At 34.6% G+C, this 19,345-nt stretch overlaps 1 protein-coding gene across 1 annotated transcript; it reads left to right on the top strand.

Annotated features, from left to right (window-relative positions):
- Positions 1-2,983: 2,983 nt before the first annotated feature.
- LOC123546957 (prolactin-releasing peptide receptor-like) lies at positions 2,984-19,090 on the top strand. The gene is made up of 3 exons (XM_045333649.2): positions 2,984-3,461; positions 8,244-9,454; positions 18,818-19,090. The coding sequence occupies exons 2-3, from the start codon at positions 8,276-8,278 to the stop codon at positions 18,986-18,988; spliced, it is 1,350 nt and encodes a 449-aa protein (XP_045189584.1). The 5' UTR covers positions 2,984-3,461; positions 8,244-8,275; the 3' UTR covers positions 18,989-19,090.
- Positions 19,091-19,345: the final 255 nt, after the last annotated feature.

Below are 19,345 nucleotides of genomic sequence, written 5' to 3'. Positions count from 1 at the left end.
ATGTATGTAAAGAAACAATTCGGCATGTTGCTGGAACAAAGACTACAGTGCAAAGTTATGAATAAATGTGTTCAGTCAGTTTTTCGGCGAATGCCGTACTACGAAAGAATTCGTGACCTGGACCGACCCATGCCACGTGACTTAAGTTTGCAAATCAGACTACCTGATAACGCATTATAGATAATTTATCAAAATAAGAGATTTATGCAACACTCTGCCTGATTGTAAGAGAGTTTTATTTTTTTTTTACTCTGCTGATTGTGCAACGCTGAGTAAAATGTCAGACAAAGCATTTATTCAGTGACGTTGTTTACAGTTTTAAAGCTACGTTTCGCTCAGTATATTTAGCAAGAATATTGATATATCTAAAAAATGATAAGTTAGATTAATAACTGTAATAAAAGCCTGTCCAAATACCAACATATATCAATTTACAGAGAGAGCTGAATATGTTCTGCGTATCATATGAATAAGGGTATCTTCTAGGTAAAGAAGTGTCTTCCAGACCACTGCTGCAATTATTCGCCATAAAATAAACGAAACAAAATTGCACATCTACAAAACCTTTGTGAGAAATTCAAAGAGAACCATTTAAATTGTTAGTGTGTTATGGCGTTTAGTATTGTTAGATAGTTGATAGAATAACAAAAATGATACGAAAACATCATTAACTTCTTGTCTCACTACACTTCGCCGACCATCTTTTTTAAAGATATTTCTTGTTTTAATTAGATCGGATTTCTTTAAAAGTGGTAAATCTGTCTTTGGATAGCTAGTTGATTTGTTCGAAAGTGATCTACACGTATTTATGTTCACTGTGTTCTTTATGCATATTAAATTTTCGCGGGAAGTATTTTTTTTTTAAAAAAGCACATTCCCTATCCTGGTTGCCCAACCAAGATAGCGTCATATTAGCATTAGCATATATATAATAGACTTATTTTGCCAAAGAAATTATATGAATATAAGAACTATTATTTAATAATATGGTCAAGGATACAAATTTGCCGAAATCCATTTGAAATGCAAGTTTGTAAAACTGTCTCTCTGGGTTTCACAACCAATATAGATTGAAAGTTGATGAATTCTGAAGCTATGCGCTGTTATGTGTCAAATAATTGAAATATTCCGATATCTATCAAATAAAAATCCAAAACTAGATATGAGCCGTGCCATGAGAAAACCAACATAGTGGGTTTACGACCAGCATGGATCCAGACCAGCCTGCGCACCCACGCAGTCTGGTCAGGATCCATGATGTTCGCTTTCAAAGCCTATTGCAATTAGAGAACCTGTTAGCGAACAGCATGGATCCTGACCAGACTACGCGGATGCGCGGGCTGGTCTGGATCCATGCTGGTCGCAAACCCACTATGTTGATTTTCTCATGGCACGGCTCATATTATATTGAGGGGAAATCAGAAGAAATATATCCTTTTTAAATAACTTTTATATTAAATTTTCATAAAAATAATAAAACATACATTTTTGATAGAGATCAAACTCAATTACATTGGTCTTTCTATTCTTTAAAAAAATCTCTAACAGAAAAAGGGCATCCGTGGCCGAGTGGCTAAGATCGCTGACTTCAAATCACTTGCCCCTCACTGATGTGGGTTCGAGTCTCACTCGGGGCGTTGAATTCTTCATGTGAGGAAGCCATCCAGCTGGCTTACGGAAGGTCGGTGGTTCTACCCAGGTACCCGCCCGTGATGAAATAATGCACGGAGGGGCACCTTGGGTCTTCACCATCAAAGCTGGAAAGTCGCCATATGACCTATAGTTGTGTAGGTGCGACGTTTAACCCATAAAAGAATAACAGAAAAAAAATATGAAAACTGAAAAAAATGTCATAAAATGTCATATAGTGCTGCCCAAATGTGATTAATCTCATACATTTACCAGTTGTTATCAAAATCTGATCGATATTGTGTAATGTCTTTATTTAATTACTCTGCGTATTCTCTTAAAGCCTGTAAAGTTTACCAACCCTCATCCATAAAAGACAAAATAACACATACAACAGCTCTATACCTGTTTAATTATATCGTATAGCCATTTTATTATATGTTTCAGTACGAACAATAGGAAACTCATAAAGGGAAAACTCATTATGATGGGAGACTTGACCATTCGATCGACAAACACATAAAGATAATACACTAACCACTTTCTGATAATTTCACCTGCGTGAATATGAAATGACTGTCTATGCTAGATTCTATCAGTAAAATGGATTTTTGCACGAGTGCATGAATTTCCTACAATACATTAGAGCTTGCAAAGAGTATAATCGAATAGCTTAAGTTATAAAACTAAGCTTAGAAAAATAGCATGCAAAGCAACCTCATCACTGGTCAATTCCTATCTGTGATCAGAAGCAGCCAAAGCGACGCTTGAATTTTAAGACAATTCTCTTAAACTCGTTTTGCAACCGAAAATGAATTTTCGATTAGTTCAATGTACAGAAGCGGCTTTATGAATATATTCCACGATGAATCGGTAAACAGTTCCGCATTCATCAATTCAGTATAACCGTGACTACTCAAAGCTTGTCAATGCATGTTTTGCGTTGAGGTGTTATCCAATAACAATTTGGTGTCATACATTCTAACAGCTTTCCAACTTTTACAAGTATTTAGCCAGAATTCCAGAGAGCGTATTTTGTGTTTTGTATCTGGTATTGTTTATTTTATGGGGGTTTTGCGATTTCGATAATGAAGTATATGTTTTTGTTTGTTGTTTTTGTTGTTGTTGTTTATTAAGATGATGTTGCGGAACCTATCAGATACATTGTCTCTGCGGTAATCTCAGTGTCTTTGAAACGTAGGTAGTTTTCCTGTTATTTCACATCTGTCAACGATCACGCATGTATGAATAAAAAGGTCGTTTAAAGAGGGATTTTTCTCCTTTTAATGACATTTTCCTTAGATATTCCACTAAGCTGTTACAGATTTTTCTTTCAGGCAGGCTGATAATCGAGGATGGTCATTGCGTGAACGCTTCGCCACATTCGGCACAAGAGGCAGACGACATCTAAACACGCGTAATACTATTTAGCTCCCCGGTTATATAAGGTCTGTGACAAGCAGAATATCGTCATTGGCAGAATTGCGGATACATCCTGAAAGCTGTGATACGTTACAGGCAAAGAGACACAGAATCATTGGAATCATAAGCAGATATTTGATATCAAAACCTATGGATTTTCCCAGGATTACATTGTATTAATGGACTATAGCAGATTGTTTGACATGAAAAGCAGAATTTAATATGAGACAAATGAATAGGACTCGGGGGGCATTATCTTATTCAAAGTTATTTGTAATTATAGGAATGGTAAAAGAACTTTGATGCGTTGAACAACGCATTTGTTTACGAGGAAAAAGAAATGTTTTTATACGATTATCAAAAGGAAAAATTCTTCTTACGGCGTGCAAGTGATTTGTTTCTGACTTGAGGTAATTAATTTTATATTATAGTGGAAAAATACAATATATGATAACGTATTTTGAATATTTTATTTATATTTTAATAACTTGTTAAAAGGATAGAAATTTTTAACATGTTCCAGTTACATATTGTTATTGATAAAATAGGTTGTTTGTTTCTATGTTAGATAACTACTAGTATATGTTTAATTGAATTGATACCAGTTTCCATGTTTTCACATGTGGTCCAAATACCAGTAAAAATGTCAATTCTGGTGTTCATAAAAACAAAAGAAATATATTAAACTGACATAGAATACACGTTACATTTATCTCTTCTTTTTTAAATGAAACTAACTAAATTAATACATAGATCTGATGTAATGTTAATTTCTTTTTTTTTTCTTTTATGATTTACTATCTCTGTTTCTTCATGTCCCCATTGCCCTGTCTAAACTATGCGTTAAGCTATCTGATATGATAGATGAAGGATTTTTGATGTGTTTTTTTTCTTCTGTTGTGTAAGCAGGCTTAACACTTTTAAACTCAAATAATCATACAAACTGTTTCTTTTCTCAGCAAACAATATTGCGTTTAACAAGACATAATGTACTTTAAGTTATTTTCATAAAGATTCTTTTAAGTCAAGGAGATGATTCTCTTGATATCAAAGTGATGTTAATTGTTTTTAAAGATTCGCTAATATTTGTTAACAGTCAATAATTTTACAAGAAAAAGAAATGTTACTTTATTCTACCTAATTCTTCTTTTAATCCGCCGCTTTAAAAGACAATTTATTTCTTTGTTACTAAATATGCATGAAGCAGATTGTTAGATATATATTTTTGAAGACTTCTCTAAAGCAAAAGGGTTCGTTCTATCTATTTGTTATAGTGGTGAAGTTTTGCTTTGATGTTGCCTTGTAGAGTTTTAAGTAATAAGAATAAATATATCGCAAAAATTTTATCACTATTCATACCATTCTGATATTTAAATTGACACATGACTTATTACAAAAAAACGGACAAAGCTCTAATAGGGACAACTACGTTGAAAGAACGCACCCTCTAAAACAAGCTCTACAACAGTGTATTTATATCTTCATGTGTAACCGATAAACATATACACATAACATCATAGACAATGTAAAACAGGGGACCTTCGTGGCTGAGTGGTTAGGGTCATTGACTTCAATTAACTTGCCACTCACCGATTTGGGTTCGAGCCTCGCTTTGGGCGTAGTCTTCTTTATGTTAGGAAATCGTCCGGCTGGCTGGGGTATGAATGTTCGGTCGTTCTACACAAATGCCCGCCCGTGTTGAAATAATGCCCGAAGATGCACATTGGGCCGTCGTCCACCATCAAAAGTTGGAAATTGCTATGTGACCTGTAATTGTGTACCCACCTAAAACAAATTAAACAATGTCAAACAGTAAGTCAACAAGGACGAAGAAAACACATTAATGAAAACAGTGCGGCAACGTTTTGAACCGATCAGCTGCAAAATCACAACTGTGAGCTTAAACCATTTTATTGTGCACAAACCCTAACCGTTATTCCCACCATTTTCCAAAGGTACAGGCGACAGTGTAAATTAAAGTTTCACCAGGTAAATCCCTGATATATTTTGTTTGTTGAATACAAAATGAAATTTTCCAAAGGCATAGAAACTGTTATTCCCCACAACATAATGTTATATGAGACTACAGCAGTCAATATATTTCGCAATATCACATTATAAATATAAAGGAGTTGTGAGCCTTCTATATTTCAAAACATATTGCTGTTATAAATCAAAAGGGATTTAGTTGAAATCATGATTTTTCTCTTATACATCTGACACTGTAATTCTGGTATCAAACAGCTGTGATGTCAGTTTCAATGGGTGTGTTTCACAGGAAAGAAACGTGTTATGACAAGTTGATCACATCTTGTTTCACCTTTTAATATTGTTTGCCTGCTCAGCTTAGTATGAATAGCTCAGATCTACGGATCGCAGTGTCGTGAGTTCGATCCGCGGGCGATGCATATGTTTTTCGTGACGATTTGATAGGAGACATTGTGTCTGAAATCATTCGTTCTCCATCTTTGATTCATGTGGAGAAGTAGGCATTTACCTGCGGAGAACATGTAAGTACTGTAACACTGTTTAGGTTAACTGCCCGCCGTGACATAACTGAAACATTATTGAAAAAAACGGCCTTAAACCCAAAACAGACGAAACCATTTATATATGAATGTCCAGTGACCTGTATTAAGTGTATTATGGTCATACAACGTACAAGTTTGAAAGCAAATGAACACTTATCGGCGTATTATTCATTTAATTAGCGTTACATGGTAAATTCTAGGATAACATTCACATGTTTTAGCATTTACATAATATCTTGGGATACGCTGGTGACCTCGGGATTCTGAAGATGTTATATAACAAAAAATGCAGTTATTATCCGTACAACATTTTTATCATAATTTCTCACGTTATTTTTATTAATTTATTATAAATCAATTGCACGAAATGCTCACTTAATACAAAGTTAATTGTTTAGGTATTATAAGTCCATTTGCTTGCTTTTCTACAGCCGATCAGTCCAGTGACGTTATTTATAATTGATTGAAAGCACGCTACATATTGTCCATGGCAACAAATAAGCAATGTTGCAAATTGACTTATAAAAGGCTTGTAAGGCACACTTCTGCAAATAGCACTTGGCATTATAAAGGCAATTTCTCCAGAATATTATCACAATATCGATGTCTTGAAACAGTTAGCGCTGTACATAAAACACAGGAAATCATCAACCAGTCTTATTTGAAATGCTTGTGCCTGGGAAAATTTGTACACTTTGCCTAAATTTTCAATCTTACATGCAACTTTAACTGCGTGATTTACTTAAGGAAGACATATTTCCTATGTTTTGTAGGCAACTCTTATTTTTTAAAATCACTGCCTGAAAAACACTTAATAGATCTATCCATTACTTAAATTTTCATTTATAAATAATAGCAAATGCAAAATAAAGATAAAAACAAAATAAATGTTACATTTCAACAAAACCTTGAAGGAGATATTTGACACGAAAACCTATTAAAATAATATTTCTTTTATATTATTATTTCAGTTTGATATATGCTTACGCTTTGTAGAGTCTTTCCATATCAAATAAAACTGTACGAATATCACTTATTTGTATAACTTCTTTTTTACGTTGTATTGATAATATCTTACTAACAAAACCAACTTTTAAATTTCGACAACTTTGAAATCAATCTGGATTCATAACATTTTGATATACATTTTTTGTACATAAAGCGACATGAATCTTAGTTTGTATATACATATTCCGCAAAAGTACATTAAGTTTGAAATTCATTTTCCATCTCTTAGCTTAAGATCGTATGCGATAGGAATTTTCCGCGATGTTATTGTAACCTTATCTTCTGCTATTGTTGAAACCACTAGGCTATTGATCTTACCATCGTTCGTGGCTTTTTACTTCTTAATACTCTTCTGTAACCTTATCATATTTAAGAACAACTTTTGAGGTTTTTTATTAATTTAATGTTGTTTAATATTAAAACTACATCTAGCTGGCAAACGGGAGATCGATAATTATAGCCTGGTATCGAATCGTGATGAATTAATATCCGGAGGGGCATCTGGGATCTTCCTTACGTTGTAAGGCGTGTTGCACATGTCTTTATCAAATTCTCTGCTTCGTTGAGTTCTTTGCTAACCAGTTAGATGTTAGATTCCATAGTCTGATGACAGTAAACGAATGTCATTATGTTTGTTTGTTAAATGTACACTTCATGTGGAAAAGTTACCGAGACGTGGAAATGTTGGCAAATTTGACGGAATTGAAGACATTTTCGAAAACATCAGTCAGCGTAAATTTCCAAGTCATTACGTTGTAGTCAAGTAAAGATAAATAAACCTGGTTTTGGCATTTCAGTTATCGGTGATTCGCGGATATTTCCGCTCGCGAAACGTCTGAAATCGGCAATTCGAAAACTTTTTGACCCGCAAATATATCCAACTTAATATTCAGTATATTGTATTATAATGAACATATAACTTGTATGAGTCATACTCCCTTACGTAATAAAAATGTTTAGTCAACAACACAATAAAACTATATAACATACTGTCAGGTAATTGTATTATCAACTGGATTTAACACAAACATCAGTTAATCAATTATAACACACTATATATCGTAACATCGAAAAAAAAGATTGCTGATTTAATTGGCAAAAAAATCAAACTGAAAGATTACTGTTCATGTATTTTGCATTTTCTTTATGCTACACAGTATCTGCTAGGTCTGAATTTAAGGTCAAGTGTGCATCACTAAGCACCATGATGAACACCGCGCTAATGCGAGGGGTCTTTGTCAATAAAACTGTAAATAAGTCACACTATCACAATAACTATTATATAGGAACAAAATAAATACTGAAAATAAATGCTTCCTAACATACTTTTATATTAAACGTTTTTTCAAACCGCCTATGGACTACTTATATGAATTGCATGCCATGCGCTACATGTATCTTTGTTTATTATCAAGCGTATCATCAATTATCTCATTTTAAGGAATCTTCATTTGGGACGGGTATTTCTTTAATGAGACGTTACAGTATTAATGCATATTATGTATTACGAACACACTAATCCATAGATAAACAGGGTGATATATGCTAATACTTTGTTTGCTAATCCATTCAGTAATTAACCATAATATCACAAACTGACGTGCACAATGTCGTAGAAAACCGATTACAATGTTCTTTATTTTTCTTTTTCAGGTGAAAAGTTGCTGCGCATAAGGCCAATCGAAATGGCTTCGTCTGAACCTGATAATGGCTACATCTACCAGGTCATGTGGTGGATCGAAAACAGAAATGATACGTCATTTGACTTTACGCAGCCGTATATTAGAAAATCGCTCAAATATGTCTACCCGATCTTCATGTTTTTGTATGCGGTTGTAGGGCTTGTTGGCCTTGCTGGCAACATCAGTATGTTAATTGTCATGGGAAAACGTCGACTGTATCAAGATCCAACGTTTTTCTTCCTCGGAAACATAGCATTTTCCGATCTGATCAAGTGCGTTTTCGTTTTGCCTATTTCTTTGGCAAATATGCTCGTACAGAACTGGATCTTCGGTAGCTTTCTCTGCTTCTTTCTACCCATGATCCAGTTCTTTCCGATACACGCATCCATGCTCACATTTCTGTTCATTGCGATTGATAGATATCGGGTGATTGTCAATCCTTTCAAAGCCCGCCCCCCAGCTGGACTTTGTATTATTGGTGCTTGGGTAGGTGCTATATGCGTAGTATTACCACATGCTGTATATATTAAATATATAGATCTTGGTGCTTTATTTGGAAAGAACTTTCGTGGTGTTGGTATTTGCTATGTGAACATGGAAAGGCACATAGAAGAATACTTCAGGGCTATGTTTGTTACATTATATGCCTTGCCGTTGGCAATCATTGGATTCTTGTACGTGAAAATATCTGCAGAACTTAAATCAAAAGAGACTGCTTCGACGGTCGTCCATTACAATATATCAAACGGCGACCTTAGCACTCGGGGTTCCAGAAGCGAAGAAAGTACGCCAAAAGTTACATGGGCAAATGACTCGGAACGGAGTAATTTGGAGACAGCTCGTCATAAAGACTACACGGAACGGGCTACTCAAGACAGTGACGATGATATTGATCTTGCCAAAGAGAAGATAACTCAGAATTATCTTATTTCCATGGTGACAATCTTCGCAATGTGCTGGTGTCCAATGAACATACTTATATTGGTGCATTATTTTGTTCACGAGAGGGCGGAGGATGTTTCAGGGCATTTTGACATTACATTCATCACTTTTGCCTGGTTTGGATACCTGTCTACTTGTGTCAACCCTATCTTGTTCGCCTCATGGTACATGCCTTCTTCGACAAAAGACAGGTTAAAAGGTTACTTCCGGTTTAGTAACAGACGACGGAGCTCGTCTCAGGTACATCACACTTAATTGTTTCATAGCATGAAAGTAAAAATATAGCTCGTATTTACATACATGACACATAATTTGATTTTCAAGGGGTATCTAAACAGAACAGGAAATGTACTTTAACAGAGAGATTCTCGCGCTCATGCGCTGTAAAGACATCTTTTGGAATTTGCGCGTTCCAAGGTAGAAAGTAAACATATTACGTCCCTGTAACGCATAATGCAAGAGGAAAAAGACGTCAGTGGTTTAGGGCGATGTTGACATTCCCACGCATTTCATGAAAATTTAGTGACGCTATTCTACATAATATTACTTTTAGCTTTTACACGTTCAGTGCTAGATAAGCAATAATGCATGTTTATTTTGTATTATCATATCTGCAGAATGCCTTAGGTTATGTCGACTGCCTAGCCCTACCGGTCTCGGTCACCAATCATTCCCTAGATTTAATCAGCTAAAATAATAGTATAATGTACCCTTCTCAAATGCGTTCATTTGACTGGTCGAATTGAGTGCGCTCGCGGGTCCGCAAAAAGCGATATTGACCTGCAAAAGTGATAATGACTCTTGTGATACCATTTTTTTCTTGTATGTATGAAATATATGAGCCAGTCAAATGAATGCATTTGAGAAGGGCATATAATATAACAATTTTAGACTTATGACCGTGATATTGACCGAGGACGCAGTCAAAAACACATATTAACCTCAACATAAGTCAATAACTGTATAATACCGTTCAAATTCAAGTCTGCATTTTAAAATATTACAACGTACGGTTGCGTTTATCTCCGTACCATTGCGAAAAATATTGCTAACGTAAGTCAGCTCCTTACATCTCATACTGGATGAGGCAAAATAAATAAAAATAGACTTTTTTTTTGAGAAAGGGATACAACAAAATATAGTATCATATTTTTTAAATAAGACATTGATATAATGTTAGCAGTGCTATTTAAATTTTTCAACCAGCCTACCTTTAAAAAGGAAAATTATTTGTAAATTATGCGCTCCTGCTATACAGGCTCGTTATGAGACATTAAGTTTTCGTAAATATTCACTTGAGCGGGATATGGAATCCGCTACCAGCTCTGAAAATTAGTACATAGTGAAAAAATAACGTCATGGGCTTCCACCTCTCACCGACTGTTTCGTTTACCATAAAGTTTGATTACCTCTGTCGCTAATGTTGACCACATCCCCATCCCTCTTGATATAAAACAGTATCGGAGGATTTCATATTATGTAAACGATGATATAAAAAATTCAGCGGCAGACCAAAACGCCGAATTCTCGTGTTCACCAAGAATAGATGATAACATTTTATTCTTGTATGTATGAAATATATGAGCCAGTAACCTGGCTTAATCTCTATATGGCTAATTATAATTTGGTATTTGGTACGCTTATTGATCACTTTAATACAAATAAACAATGAATATATTTAATATTTCATTTTTTAGACGTCACAATTAGTTACCGTCTTCATTTCATTTCAAGTTAGTAGAAGGTATATAGATAATGTAATTTAAAGCAGCTTTTCTCTGACTTTAGAAACAAAATTTTAACTTACTTCCCAAAACACTATGTGATTATTTTAGATTTAGATTATAAAATGACAAGAATAATGTTTGATAAAATGGTCAGTTGCATAGTAGGATATGGATAAATTGAAGTAATACTCTAATTATCTTTGGCAAACTTAAAAGTTAAATCGTCTCTCAAGACTTTGGAATATTGGCAACCTTCGCTAAATGACGTTATAAAAGTTATTTGAAGGTGATATTGACAAAAAAAGTACTGCTAAATAAATAAACAGTACGTGCCGTTGTGCAAGACATCAACAATGAGAAAAGATATCATTACGAAATACTCCTTAAAAGATAGTCGTCAGACTTTAAAAAAGATATTAGAAATATAAATTACACGACCTGCTACATGTGAAGAATTATAAAATTACAGGACCTGCTACACGTGAAAGTAAACTTTAAAAATTGTTTCCTTAATTCATAATGGCAATCATAAGCATAAATCACTCCGTCAGGTTTTAAGGGGCAACATACCTATTATAATCAAAGCATTGTAAATACTGGAGGACGTATGAAATGTATTGATTCTGTCAGATCCGAGATCAGCAATGTCCCTTTTCTGTTGGGACTGTTAAACTAGTAAATATCTTTTTCGGTTGTTTTTTACAACATTGTAACCATTTCCTTGCCAAATTTCTATGTTCATTGTGATTTTAATAACTAAATATGAACAATGCAGACTATCATTATCAGACTGCACAGATATGCATGTAGACACATACAACAATTACAAAACAATCATACATTTTGTAATAACTATTGGGCAAATATATACATCGAACTATAATAACATAGGGAACAGAACTGAAACACATTTTAAGGTCACTAATTATAGCAGACTTTTAAGGAATACACATATAACTGATTACCGTGTTGCAAATTAAAATAGACTGAAATAGCCAAATCATTTGAGCATGAAATATTTTGATTTTGCTCTAGAATAGTAATAATTTTTACAGATTTACCGAGAGCTGAGTAATATTCTATTCGGCAATATAATAAATTCCTTTCTCAATAGGTTTCCAAGTATCATAAATCATTGGAAAAGTCTTTTACTTTTTTTGATTATCAAAAGCATCTATCAAAGTTCTAGTATTCTTTTTCACTTCTTTGTGGTGATTAAAAATAACAAATATCCGAGCTTTTACTTCCACTAAATTCTGATTTTTTTTTAGTACAGTTAATTAATTTGTGAATTCCATTGATGTAAAATCTTCAAAGAAAAGTCCGTCATCCAGCGATAAGAACACTGTCTCATATATAAAGCGTGCTTAGTTTACTGGTCAGCGGGCACATCGTCTGCTCGAGTTTATACTACACTAATCCTCTGCATTCAATTAAAGCGCGCAGTGAAGCGTGGTAATTTCAGTTGTTCTATGTGCTGCCATTTGAGAACTATTTTCTTTCGGCGGAGTGTGAAATATTTGGTGGTTATCAAAAAATCAATTAAGCCGAAATTCGTATATGTATTATTGTGGTTCCACTGGACGGAATTGTCTTCGACAATCCGTCCAAAAAAGTATTAGATACGGTTTAACACGTAACGATGATCTCTCCGAACACATTTTTAGCATAACGTATTGATACGTACTCTAAACGTAATAAGACGTAGTGAAAACGAAATAAATATTTACAAAAAACGTACTAAGCCAAAGATGTATGCCATTTAAGTACTACTACATATTATTTCCGTTTTAAACCGTCTTTACTGCGTCTTGCTACGTCTTCTTCTTCGTTTAATTAAACTTTGGTTGGTATTGCTAGTGATTTCTTTGTTTTAGTGCGTATTACTACGAGTAGCTACATTTTACTTCGTTTTCCGCTTTTGTTTTGTTTTTATCGTTGTTGATTCATTTTTTTTCTTGTTTTATTGTTATTGTTGTTGTTTTCTGTTGTTTTCTCATTGTTGTTGTTGTTACATGTTGTTTGGTAGATACTTTTTGGTATCACATCATATTCATACGGATAGCTATATTTATGTGTTTGATAATTGGTAGAAAAACGTACTGTATCGTTACGGTAGTGAAAAACATATCGAATTATGGCGGAAACTTAGTAAAACGCATTCATTCATAGATATAGCGCGACAGTGATTCACTTTGTTAACCGACCTGTCGTATGTCAGACCGGGTAATACTTCAGGAAACACTGAGGAAACAAAATTTTTTTTCTACTTTTACCGAAAACAACGTAAGATTAAGTTAGCCGCAAATATCCCAGTTGCGTTCACTTGCAAAGTCACATGATAAACCAATAGTCTGTTCAAATTTTGATGTCAAAGTAACAACTGACCACTGCAGATTAGCGGTTAAGATTACTAAATTCGAACCACTTACTCCGTATTTCCGGGGTCTGAGCCATGCCATGTGCGACAAAGCCATTAAATCAACCGGACGTTGGAAGATCAGTGTTACTAACTAATGCCCAAAAGTGTTCTTGTGACCTTCATCCAAAAAATTAAAATGTACAGTTGACCTTTACTGTAACAATATGACTAGGCTTTAATAAAAAAAGAAATAACGAAAGCAAAAGACATCTCGAATTGTAGAACATCATTTTATCAATAATATCTTTATAATATCCTGCATTCCGTCATTTGATAATCCCAACAGAGTTTCATCAGTTTTAATGTTTCAGCAAATGGCCTAAAATTGCATTAAAGTCAAATTAATACATTCTTACCCTATAAATCATTTTTGCCGTAACTGACTGAAAATACTATTAAGCATGTAACGTAGAAACCGTCTAACAACAAAAATACTCATATTCTTATGACAATTTCCGACCATGCTTTAAGTAGTTGAAACATTGTACTTCGAATTACGTTAACATTAAAGGCAAACATGCATAAAATATTTACAAACATTTTAAGATGCAATTTTGTAGTATACAACGCTGTCACGCTGTCTTTTGTTTTTGTTTACTTCTTCTTTGTTGTTGTTGTTGTTTATTGTTTATTTTGTTGTGTTTTGTGAGCTATACCGGCAAGATTTAAGTTGGTGTTTGCAATTTCGAAGCATGACTGGTTAAAAGGAACCAGTGTGTTCCTCCTGGATTTAGACCTTTTTTAAAATAGATGGGAAATTGAGTAGAACCTTTGTCGTGCTGGTATTATTGCATTCTATTGACCTTGAGTAGTTCCAACAAACACAAAGAGGAGAAAGTGATAACAGTTCAAAGACAGTTATTAACCACGTGACTACATATTTCCCTAATGTTTCTGATTTTTACAAACCGTAGGAACAATAATAACTGACTTTCATAAAAAGACTTCGCTCAATATTGAAAACCCGTGGTATGAAAACTTAAATTTTCATGCATGTATACTGTAAGATACAATTTTATTATATCTTTTTCAATTTGCAATATCCTTTCCGCAGCCTTAACGTACTAAAACGTATTAGCGTCTGATGGCCCTTTCACGCTTCCGTAGAAACAACATTTATTTCACGAAACTTATTTTGAAAATATTTCTGAAATGTCTAGGACTGCAGCTCTCAAATACGGTTATATCTTACATCTGAGGCATACACTGACACTCTCAGACAACATCAAAAATGACATTTTGAGCGATCTGATGAAGTTCCAAAATTATCAATGTACCCTTGGTCCGTTACGGACCCCTGTGGGATTTGTGTTTATCCAGAGCTCAAATATTTTTTCATAGATTAAAAGCTGACATGCTGTACTAAAGCCCAGGTAATTTCAATTCGTAATAAAATGCTGAAAATTGGCTCCCCAATAGCAAAAAGAAAAAAGAAAAAAGAAAAAAAAAGACGTCCACGCGCATACATTTAGACCGGGTGACCCCTGCGCCTGACCCCTGACTATCTACGAATCAAAATGCGGCTTTCGTTTTCAAGTTTAGCATTTCTACTTTCATTTATTCCGGAAATAGCTGAAGGTCGAGTGACGTCATTTTCTGTGTTGTCAAAAACATACATATGCCTGGCGAGATTGCATAAATATGTGCTGGCCCTCCTAAGGTTATGACGTTCTAGCATAAAACTGCTGTCTTCCCGTTTTTCAGGGAGGATAAGCATTCTCGCATTCACGCGCTTTTTACATATGTGTGTTCCATGACAAAGCGTAAACGTAATATATCCGCCTACTAGATATTTCAAAAGGAAATGACTTCGATGTTATCAAACAACGCAGGCCATCCGGCGTATTTCAGAAATTTAGGAATTTAATGACGTTGATGGACAATATAATTATTGTTCAGTTTTTACATATCCATGCTATAATAGCGTTGATATTGTCCGTTTCGTGTTATAACATCTGCAGAATCCCTCGGAATACGTAAGTATCCTCATCCTACCGCTCGGCACCAACCAATCCTTCAGGATTCTGCAGATGCTATAACATCAAAAAAAAAACATGTGTCATCTCTACATTAATTGTAAAAACACACATTTTCGCTGGGTCAAAATTTCGCGAATTTGATATTTTGAGTATGTTCTCGATGTTTAATATTCGCGAAATTGTAAAAATAGTACCATACTTGAATTTGAATTATACTAGTTGTGAATATTTACGCGAGGATTGATTTTTGCGATATGTATGGCATCGCGAATATAGTGAAAATTAAACCCTCGCGAAAATTTCTGCTTTTATGGTATTGGCTGAGCTAATGCATTATGTTTCCCGATTTCTATATCCTCTAATTATTGTTTTCTCTGTAAGCTAATATTAAGCGTTGACCATTATGCTAACGAAGTTGTCCATCGCTACTTTGTCATGTTCTGTTTTACGTTCTGTCAAATTAAGCGATGTGCTCGCTTGAAAATTGATGTTACCGACAACGGCTGTCTGGTTAATTATCATCTGCAAACAGCGGTAAACACAAATCTATAATAAGCTCTTCATTGACTTGCTGATGGCAAATGGCTAATTATTGTGCTTCTCTTTAAAATCAATGAATGCCTATTATGATTATTCTGTTCAAAGGATTTACCTGATAGATTCATCTCTCTTAGAGGCACTGCTATGCTAATTTGAAAACTAGTCCTCGTTAAGCTTTGTCGTGCAGATGAAGGTTTTTGGTATTTCTTCTATTGTCTTTCTTAACAATTCAAATATCAATAATATAATAATATTTATCAGTTTACCACACAAGGGAGGTCATGACTGAATGCAAATGAAAACTGTTTTTGATATGATGTTAGTTTGTTCACGTAAATTCGACAACAACTAGTAAATTATGTTGGTGACGCTTGAAGCGATTTTTGGAAATGCCCTTGTAGACTTTGACATTTTGTTCGGCGCCGCCGTTTGTTTTCACTGAATATGCAAATTAAGATTGTCTCCCTAGACCAATGAAAACTCGTTTTATTGTCTATGGAAAAACGCACGGAAAGCCAGTAAAAATCACATATGACTATGCCGATTACTCGAAACGTGAGATTCCCCGGGATTTCAGGTTCATATTTTCATATTTAAAATATTGTTTGGTTCACATGAAATCAATTTCTTCTTATTTTGTAAGTTCTGAATTAACACATTTACAACTAATACAGGAGATTAAAGGTGGGTGTTGCTCATTTATTTTTAGAATTCTGCCTTAACCGATCCGCGAAAATAATGTTTAGACTATATATAAATACATATATTGTCGAATCGATAGAGCGAGGCAGAGAAGCAAAACACAAAATTACTTGGCCTAGGTCGAAACACGAAAACCTCGTGACCCTTGCATAAAATGACATAACAATACACATTTATTAAAGACGTTGACAATTTGAGGCCCGTCTGCTAAAATAAAATTAAAGCGCACAAGAGTATTGTGTTGTGACTATTCAACTGCATAGAAAATCAAGACACAACTGAAGAAGTGGGCCTCACATACCCCGGGTTAAGCAGTAAATATCACAGTTTTAAGCTCGCCTGCACAGGGCGGGAAGAAAAGCATGTATATGTACCACTGTGTTTTTAATATACCAAACTAGTGTCTTTAATGTAAATGCGCCGTTTATCTTTTTTAAAGATATTTCTTTTTACTATAGTAATGGGGAATTCATTAAAGCATCGCTTCGTGTTGTTTTCTTTTGTAATGTACAATTTTCTTTAATTTGAATAAACCTCTCTTTCTTTAACTTTCATGGCATGTTTTGTTTATTAGCTATTGTATCATGGTTTGCTTGGATTGTCATTATAAATGTTGCGCTTATCTAATATCAAATTTAAACTGATTCTTAATTCAAACTGGAGAGATTTTAATAAAGTCTGAAAGTGAAAATAGGTATTTCATGGCATTGGCATTGTAGCGATTCTCGTATCGGCCAGTCTCGATGGGAGATCGTCGGCACGGTAAGCCGAAGGTCCGAGGTTCGAGTCCCGATCAAGGCTGAACATTTTTCCTGACTGTTACATATGGGGGTTCGTCCAGGATGTTCACCTTTGGAGCCCATGCGGGGCGAAGTAGTTTGGTTGGCGTGTGCTTCTGAATTCGGTAAACAGTCTGCAGCAGACATTGGCCATGAGTGCGGTCTCGGTAGCTCAATTTTCCTCTGACTGTTACAGTATACTCGTGTACATGCTGTAACAACTTTATCCTGAAAATAATCGAGTTTTCATAGACAATCAATAATGAAAATGCAAATAACTTTTATTATCACCCAAACATTTTTTTTTTAAATCCATTTTTGATTGCCGGCTTGTTGAATGTCCATAAGTCAGATCTACCATTCAAATGCGCATACCAAAAACTAGCTCTACATGATGTTCCCATAGAACCAGACGTCACGTGATAGTAACTTGTCAATCAAAATTCGTAGCAATTAAAACCAGACGTCACGTGAAAATACCAAAGCTGAAAGTGGGGGGTTAACTTGTCAATCAATAGCTGAATGCTGGTTCGTATTGGCGGACCATGATACAAAACAGAAAGCGTAGGGGCCACTCGAATAATGAGGTTATTCTCGTGAACCCCTACTCTTTCTGTTACATAGCTGTTGTTTTCCTTTTTCTAAGTAGTCAATAGTATTCAAATGATTGTTTTAGATCTGATCTTTTACGTCACTGCGGACTTAAAAGAAACATTTTAAAACATTGATTTAAATTTCTTCACAGAATTTTATCATTTTCAAATAAATGTTTGACGTCATGAATGAAGAAATCCTTGTATTGGATATTTTTATTCGGTAGTCAAAATACATTTGGCTGTGCTAATAATGCATTTTGAAAAAAAAATATAGTGACGGACACTCATTCCTAGTCAGACTATTATGGACTTATAAATAGATAAAAGTTAAAGCCAATTCATCCTTGACGTCTGTTTTCACACGAAAACGTCATTTCGCGCCGAAATACCAATAAGGTTTTCCCCGAAGTTGGTTTTTGCTTTACCAATGCAGTTTTACGCTGTGCGTCATTACATATACGTTATTCATTATAACTTTCAAAACACTGAAGTTATATATATACGTGTGAAAACGCACACTTCTATGTTAATTTTAGAGGCATAGTTATGAATATGTAGGTACAAATAATTCATAAGTGGCGAGAGAAACACTTTAAACAAGAATGCATTTTTCTAGCGTACCTCCATACTTGACATTACAGCTGTGTGTACGTAACAAGTCATAATACTGTAAAGTGCGTTTAACTGTGGTATATGCTACAAATTCCCTTTTAAGCTTTAACAAGTCCATGAATTTCGTAAAATTATGTCAAGAGTTATGTTATATTAGTTATTTTAACATTGTCTTCGATTTGGAAAATATTATACGTAAACATTATTTGTTCAGCAAATTTCTAATAATTCTTGTTTTAAATTCAGATGAGCAGAACAGAGGTATCAGAATCGTTCGTCCTCCCCGCCACGCCTTCCCCAAGAGAGCACAGAAAGTCCTTGCGTTCTGCAACACCATCACCCAGAGTGCACAGAAAAACATTGAGAGTTCAGCTTAAAGCACCTGAGCTCTCACCATATCAAAATGTCGTTGTATGACATGGGTTTTTATTTTGTAGGGAGAAAGTAATTATTGTTTTCCAACGTTTTGTGTTCGTTGTGAATGCTCATATGTAAAATCGCATTAAATATAGAAAAATATCCACGTTCAAATTTTTTTCCAGTACTGGTTTTAAGGTTGGTAGTTAACACGAGTTCCTTTGATTAAACGTGCTCATTCTAAGAAAATAAGGCAACTGTTCATGTTAAATAGAAATATTTTTAAACATTATCCGCCCACACACGATGAAAAATATTTAAAGCAAAATATTGTCCGAAAACATCACAATATGCTACGACGCCTACAAATCTGTAGTTATCTCGGCCAATGGGATATTTCTTTTATCTGTAAAAAGA

Source organism: Mercenaria mercenaria, chromosome 9 (assembly GCF_021730395.1).
Source record: "Mercenaria mercenaria strain notata chromosome 9, MADL_Memer_1, whole genome shotgun sequence".
NCBI classification, from domain to species: Eukaryota; Metazoa; Mollusca; class Bivalvia; order Venerida; family Veneridae; genus Mercenaria; species Mercenaria mercenaria.
Note: the sequence above shows the minus strand (reverse complement) of the source record. Positions and strands in the feature narration are given on the sequence as shown.

Coding starts and splice junctions, on each gene's coding strand:
- LOC123546957 (XM_045333649.2), top strand. CDS start 8,276: ATGGCTTCGTCTGAACCTGATAATGGCTACATCTACCAGGTCATGTGG. Junction 9,455..18,817: donor GACGACGGAGCTCGTCTCAG/GTACATCACACT, acceptor TTTTAAATTCAG/ATGAGCAGAACAGAGGTATC.